Source organism: Lagopus leucura, unplaced genomic scaffold (genome assembly GCF_019238085.1).
Source record: "Lagopus leucura isolate 7727_CA_CO unplaced genomic scaffold, USGS_WTPT01 Super-Scaffold_702, whole genome shotgun sequence".
NCBI lineage: Eukaryota > Metazoa > Chordata > Aves > Galliformes > Phasianidae > Lagopus > Lagopus leucura.
The window spans coordinates 11,041,400-11,048,929 of NW_024962254.1; the positions used below are offsets into that span (position 1 = coordinate 11,041,400).

Here is a 7,530-nt window from a genome sequence, read left to right on the forward strand (position 1 = left end):
ACAGTATCTCTGATAAATGCAGATTTTATTCACGATTGCAATGGTGGGCATCCCACGAGCAGGAGCACATCTATGGACACAATGACAGCTTTTGTACCTTGTTTCCCTCCTTGCCTACCCCGCTCCCCTGTTTCCCCATTGTCCGTGTACTCCAGGCTCACAATCTTATCAAAGGTTTATATTTGTTAATTTGTGTGTAATCTGGTGTCAGTCAGTAGCCATCCTGTTGTTTCCAAGACATCACAGTACTCTTCCTATCGTATTGTTACAGTGATCTTCTCCAAAGTCCTTGTTAAACAAAGAGTACTGGGTTTTAATGTAATAATATACACATATTGAGATTCTAAAAGTTTTCAAAAATTATCTCCTAAATTTCAAGGAGCGATAAGAGCTATAAAAGTATTTTTAGAAGTGTTTACTAATGTCCACAGAATAATTTATCTTCCTCTCTTTGCGGTTAGCTTTCCTTGATGTTCAGATTAGTTTTTTTCTCTGAAAGCATTGCATGACAGAAGTCGCTGCTTTCCCTTCAGTCCCACAGACTCCCTCAGCACAGCTCATCAAGGCAGCCAGAGGACACGACAGTGCAAGCAGCAATTTTTAGGCTCAACTATGGGACTCTGCACATCCTCTGGGAACATTTACTGAGATCGTCAGTGGACTCCTGGGAGCCCACTGAGAAACACCACAGTGTCTGCTGCTGGGAAAAGTTGGCTGTGACTGCTCACATGTTTTCAAAGCTGGGGGAGGCCTACAGCTCGCAGAGCTTTGGAGTAACGCATGCTCAGGAGTACCAAACCATCAAGGGAGGGATCTCCAGTGTCTCTGCTTATTGATTTGGGAAACCAAGACTTCCACAGTGGTACACTCTGGGATCTGGTAACCTCCTGCTCCCTCTCCATCTGCAGCTACAGAGGAGATTCAGTGCCATGGAAGATGAGGCTTCCAAGGCTCATCCAGTTGTTGCTCTGTGATCCTCTGCTGCTTTTCCACATCAGCACCAATTCGGTGGCCAGCAGGAACCTGAATAGTATCACATATTACAACATGGTTCTTAGGTAGTGGTCAGTGATGTGGGAGCCTAGCTGGCATCTTACGAATCCTGTTGGTAGGAAGAATGTGAGGAGAAAGGTTGTAAGCAAAAAGGACATGAGGCTGAAGAGATGGATCATGCAGGTCAACAAGCAATTATACAGTAGGAGCTACCAATTAGTGATTTGTTTTTTTTCTGACCATAAGATCCTCTCTGAAGACTGAAGACTGCTGTTAAGAGATTGACACAACTGACTATATGGAACAAAGACATCATTTCCAACACTTGTGGAAAGGAATCTATTCTAAGCATGTGCAAATAAAGAAGTTATGAGGAAAAAGATGATCTTAGCAGTGAGTATAAATATCTGACAGCAGGAGTAAGAAACATAGGCCAGTTTCTTCTCAGTGGTATCAGGTGATGTGACAAGAGGAAACGGTAACAAACTGATATACAAGAAAATCCACTGAAATAAAGGAATAAGCTTTTGTACCATGAGAATGGTCATATTCTAGAAAAGGTTGTACAGAGAAGCTCTGAAGCATTCCTCCTTGGGGATATTCAAAGCCCATTTGAACACACTCCGTGCAGCCTTCTCTGTGTGACTTCCATGGACACGGTAGGTGATCACCAGACATACTTTCAAAACTGAGACACTCTATATATCAGAAGAATCCATTTTTTGTTTATAATAATGCCTTTGTTATAGCAATATTAATGCTTGATAAGAAAGAAACTACATACACTGTCAAATCCTTTCTCAGTCAACTTATTTCAGTCAAATTTCTATAACTCCTCTCTGTAACAATGCTGTCTCCTACTGTTTGTTATCTCCATCAGTTTACTAGCAGACAAAATGAATTTGATTGTTAGGAATTACAGAACATTAAATGAGATGAAAATAGAGTTCAAAGTGAATAAAATAGAAAAAAAAAAAAAAAAGTATAGCTCCATAAATATCAATGATTTGTAAAATAGAAAAAAAAAAAAAATCAGCAAAATAAGAAGTCAGTATGAATAACATCAAAAAATATATATGATATTGCCATAAGACTGAAAGCAAATCAGGGAAATTCTAAGATCATTACATCATACATAGTAGAATACTGTTGCCAGCAGGTGGAAGGAGGCCAACCTTCCTCCCCGCTTCATGGCCAGCAGCACGTCCCCCTGTGCACTGCCTGCAACAGCCGCCATCTTGCTTGGGTGCCCAGGGCCCACGCCCTCAGCCCTCTGTGAGGTAGCGACTGCCTCACCACGGATGTCACGGAGCAGCCATTGTGACCTAGGGGGCCAGGACCGGGTCAGGCCAGGCCAGGCTCAGACCGTGGGTCAGTGCGACCTGGTGAGGTGAGGAGAGGAGAGGGCAGGGAGCGAGGGGCTGCCTGAGGTTGCTCAGTGAGGAGGGGTCCCCTCGCCTGGGGGCCTGAGCTGCCAACTCACTCTCGTCCTGCTTCTCCCGCAGAGTCGGCAGAGGAGAGTGTGGAAGACAAAGCCCAGCGCTGACTGGGCAGGGACTCCGAGCGCTCACTGTTGACGCGTGCCATGTCCAAAAGGAAGCAGAAGACCTCCAACCCGGAGGTTGAAGGTGAGAGCAAAGGATCTCTGCGTGCAGCTCCCTGCCGGGCAGAGGGGCACTGCGGGCTCTACCTACTGTGCGCGAGAGGGGAGGCGGGGGCAGGCAGGGGCTCCCCACACACCGCTGGGCATGGCCCCTCTGCCCCTCAGCCGGGTTGGCCTGTGCGTGCCTGCTGGGACCGTTGGGCCTACAGCGGCCCTTTCCCCCTCGCGTCGTCCAGCCCTGCCCCTCATCCTGCATGGCAGACCCAGGGCAGGCCCCTGGCAACAGGCCTCAGGGACGCTTGGCACTCACTCCTGCTTCTCTTTGCTCTCTCCTCTTCAGTATGCATGCTGTGTCGCCGAGCAGATGTTCACCCGGACGCCTGCGGGCCCATGCTTGGTGAGAGCGGGCTTTGCGTCCACAAGTTTTGCTTGGTGAGTTCTCTCAGGGCTCCTTCCGCCCTCCAGCCAGGGACGCTCCCTCTTTTCCATCCTGTCCTCATGACATCCTGCTCTTTTCTCTGCTACAGTTTTTTGCTGACGGCCTTTACGAACACACTGCCGGACAGAGGGCGGTTCTGAAGATCCCCCTTGATGCCATCAGATGCGCAATCGAGGAGGCAGAGCAGAAGGTGAGGATCTCAAGGAACGGGGATGTTTGTGCCAGCACCAGCTAAGCCTGGAGCCTAAGCAAGCAATGGCACTCTTTCCACCTAGCACCAGGACACAGTTCTTGATTAAACGAAGATCAAACTTGTCTGCTGGCGCGTCTGCAGAGCGTGACCCAGCGGTGCCTGCATTCTGTGCCCTGCCTGGAGGCGTGGCGTTGGCCTCAGAGGCCCTGAGCCTGCTGCTAATGGGGGCTGCTCTTCTCCTTCCAGCACTGCTTCGTTTGTGGAGACAAGGGGGCCTCCATCTACTGCGCAGAGACAGGCTGTGAACGCAGCTTTCATCTGCCCTGTGCCACGGATGGGGAATGTGTCACGCAGTTCTTTGGGCAGCACAGGTAAGGGCTGTCAGCAGCAGCCAACCAAGGGAGGAACCTGCACGGCTGCTTCCCAGTGCTGAAGCATGCAGCAAACTCCTTTGTGTTCCTCTGCTGACATCGCAGCACTTCTCGGCTCACCCATCCTGTCCATCTTCCCCCAGGTCCTTCTGCTGTGAGCACCGCCCTCAGCAGGCCGTGGAGGCAGCTCCAGAGCAAGACACAAACTGCGTCATCTGCCTGGAGCCCGTGGGGGACAAAAAGTCCTACCACACCATGGTGTGCCAGGTGTGCACACAGGCCTGGTTTCACCGGAGCTGCATCCAGGTAGGAGCCCTCCCTGCCCTTGCTCTGCAGTCACAGCAGGTGCTCAGCTGCACCAGGCCCCGCTCACACTCTGGCTGCTTGTGTTACCGCTGCAGGGACAGGCCATGAGCGCTGGCATTCTGCGCTTCCGATGTCCCGTCTGCAAAGACAGGATGCAATTCCGGAAAGAAATGCATCTCCTCGGGATCCAAATCCCAGCCAGGTTGGTGCCTTCTGCCCAGCTCTCCAGATACTGAGGCGCAAGTGCTGTGCCTGCTCAGGGATTGCCTCCAGTATGCCCAGCTGACCCTCTGCTGTCCCACAAGCCTTGGCCGCAGCTTCATGGACAAGCTGGGAATAGGCTTGCGCTGGAAGAGCAGGGATGTCCCAGATCCGCTCTATGCCTGGGGTCCTGAGAACTCATTGCTTTCTCTCCTTTCTCTGGCAGAAGACCAACATGGGAGGACGAAGAGAGCTATGAAACTCTGCACAAGATACACCAGCGCTGTGATGCCGGCGAGTGCCTTCACACAGGAGGCAGGGAGCGAGAAGAGGGAGACGGGTGAGTTACCACAGCAGCCCTGCGTGGGATCTCAGCCTCCCCCCAGGCTGGGGAGCAAGGACTGAGGTCAAGAGCTGCTCCCGCCACTCCCTGCTTGACTCATTTTGTGCACACACACACAGAATCAGAATCACAAGGTTGGAAACAACCTGCAAGATCATCCAGTCCAACCACCCTCCCAATCCTATCAGTGCCACAAGCTACTAAACCATCTCTCGTAGCTCCTTATCCAGGCGCCTCTTGAACACTGCCAGGGATGGCGACTCCACCACCTCCCTGGGCAGGCCATTCCAGTGCCTGACCACCCTCTGAGAGAAAAAGTTTCCCCTAATATCCAACCTAAACCTCCTCTGGTATAACTTCTTGCCATTTCCTCGGGTCCTACTATTTGCCTGGGAGAAGAGGCCAGACCCATTTGCACCACAACCTCCCTTCAGGAAGTTATAGAGAGCAATGAGGTCTCCCCTGAGCCTCCTCTTCTCCACACTAAACAATCCCAGCTCCTTCAGCAGCTCCTCATAAGACTTGTGCTCCAGACCCCTCACCAGTTTCGTTGCCCTTCTCTGGACACATTCCAGGGCCTCAATGTCTTTCTTGTAGTGAGGGGCCCAAAACTGAACACAGTACTCGAGGTGCAGCCTCACCAGTGCTGAGTACAGGGGGATGATCACCTCCCTGCTCCTGCTGGCCACACTATTTCTAATGCAGGCCAGGATGCCGTTGGCCCTCTTGGCTACTTGGGCACACTGTCGGCTCATGTTCAGCCAAGCATCAACCAACACCCCCAGGTCCCTTTCCTCTTCACAATCATCCAACCACTCATCCCCAAGCCTGTAACGCTGCCTGGGGTTGTTGTGGCCAAAGTGCAGAAAAAAGTGCACACAACTACAACCTCTTTTTTTTTTTTCCCCAGGCCCTGGGAGCTGCTCCTGTGCACCTCGTGTGCTGCGCAAGGCACCCACCGGCTCTGCTCCGATTTGAGCAACAGCCTGAGCAGCTGGGAGTGTGACAGCTGTGCTGGCGTGGGCACAGGTAAGAGGCAAAGAGCCGTGGACTGCTGCCTTGGGGCCAGGCAAGGCCTGGCACAGCCGCTCCTCAGTGAGTTTCTCTGCCCCGGGAGGGCTGGGTTCCTCTCCCTCCACGGGGCTGCCGGGTCATCCTGTTGACCTTCCTGCCTCTCCTTACAGCCTCCAGTGCTGAGTCGCAGCTTGCTGGTCCCAGCACTGCCAGCCAGGAGGCGCCGGGACCATCTCATAGCTCCCCAGCACCTGATGACCGCAGATCTGCCTCTACCAGCCAGGCAGCATTGGAGTCATCTCCGAGTTCCCAGCTGCCTAAGCGCAGCAGCCTGTCCAGCCAGCCCAAGACAGGACAGAGGAAAAGCCCGCGACGTAAATCCAACCAAGAAGATCAAGGGAGCAGCCAGCAGCAAGTGGGGTACACCTCCAGAAGGCAGTCCAGGCAGCAGGGCACAGGCCGGACAAGAAGCCGCTCTCCACTCAAGGGTCGTGCTTCAAATTCCCCCAGCCAGCTCAGAAGACCAGCTGGCAGCAGACGCTCTCCAGCCTCAGGCGCTGGGAGGAGCATACACATTTCTGCCAGGCAGGGGGCATCCAACAATTCCCCGGGGGCTGCAAACATCAGATGCCCAAGACAGAGACAAAACCAGTCCTCCCTACAAGGTCCGGCATCAAATCCCTCGAGCCAGCCCCAAGGACGCCGTGGCAGCAGAATTAGCCCGGCCCCAGGTGCTGGGAGCAGCACCCAGAGCTCTGCCGGACAGGTGGCATCGAGGACCTCCAGGGATTCCCAGCTGCCTGAACGCAGAAGACGTTCCAGTGTTCTGCAGCGAGGGCAGAACCAAGATCGAAGCCGTTCCCCACGGGATCGTCGGCCTTCCAATTCCCAAAGACAGTCGGGAGGAAGCCTCAGCCCCCGTTCCAGGAAGAGGCGGCCATCTCAGGCACGACGCCACTCCCGGGACCAGCCCTGAAGATCCTGCAGGAGCAGCCATGGACCAGAGGGAAGAAAAAGAAGCGTTAATGGCTTACGAGCTGGTGTGGCACGGCCCCGTGACTATAGAGGCAACGGACTCGTGGGCCCCAGGAGAAGCATACGGAGATTGCAGACGGGTCTACAAAAACTGCAAAGCAGCGGCAACCATCTGACGAGTCCGCGAGAGGGAGAGCGGCCGGTGTCCTGCCAGGAGCTGCAGCTTTCTTCCTCTGAGCCCAAAGTCCTCTGGGGAATGCCGCTCCTCCTTTCCCCTCCGACAACCAAAATGCCTCAAAAAAGCAGTGCACAGAACCAGAACATCAACTCTCCAACTCCCACCGCTTTACGTGATGTTCTGATGTGGAATACCAACAACAAAAATTACAACACCATAACAAAAAATAAAACCAAAAATTTACCCCCAAAAAGCTGTCTAGTGTCTACTCTCTAAACCGGGAGCTGAATACTCCAGCTACACCGTTAGAGCTCTGAGGATGAAGAAGGATCCAATGTATATCCCCTGCATAAGGAGCAGGGCAGATATCTTTACACAAGCACAGCGCTTCCAGGAGGACTGGTCAGAGAAGATCCAACCAAAGGCTTACAGGCAACACAGGCTCTTGGCATATGTATGTAGCGTCATTGCCAGAGCAGGCTGATTTTGCACAACTATGGCTACGCTACACCCAGCTTGTCCTAGCTCATACTGAGCCCCCTTGGTACCCTCCACACGCAGCAATTTGGTGGTGTTCACACCCAGCATGACTGCAGTGACTGCAAGCGGTCCGCTGCTGAGCTACAGCCCAGTTCAGCTGCATCTCAGCGCTTGTCTGAGCACGCATCCACAGGTAAAAGACATGCAATCGGACACCCCTGATGCAAGAGGACAGAGAAACTGCACTCACTTCATTGCAGTATCTCCCTGCTTTCTGTCACCAGCTGCTCTTTAACCACAGGCCCTCTGCAACCTCTCTTGACATCGGATGCCAAGATCTGATGTCAGCAGTGCCAACCGGAGCCTGAAATATTCCAGCTGCCCACTGCCCACCTCTTCTTCCTTCCAAACCTAGCAATTTGTGCTAGGTGCAT

The 7,530-nt window shown here is 52.9% G+C and overlaps 1 protein-coding gene across 1 annotated transcript; it reads left to right on the forward strand.

Moving 5' to 3' along the window:
• The first annotated feature begins 2,578 nt into the window (after positions 1–2,578).
• On the forward strand, positions 2,579–6,614 carry LOC122175064 (PHD finger protein 7-like). The gene is made up of 10 exons (XM_042862459.1): positions 2,579–2,621; positions 2,937–3,028; positions 3,124–3,225; positions 3,475–3,599; positions 3,743–3,905; positions 4,001–4,107; positions 4,333–4,446; positions 5,360–5,478; positions 5,634–5,837; positions 5,974–6,614. The coding sequence occupies exons 1-10, from the start codon at positions 2,579–2,581 to the stop codon at positions 6,612–6,614; spliced, it is 1,710 nt and encodes a 569-aa protein (XP_042718393.1).
• The last annotated feature ends 916 nt before the right edge of the window (positions 6,615–7,530 follow it).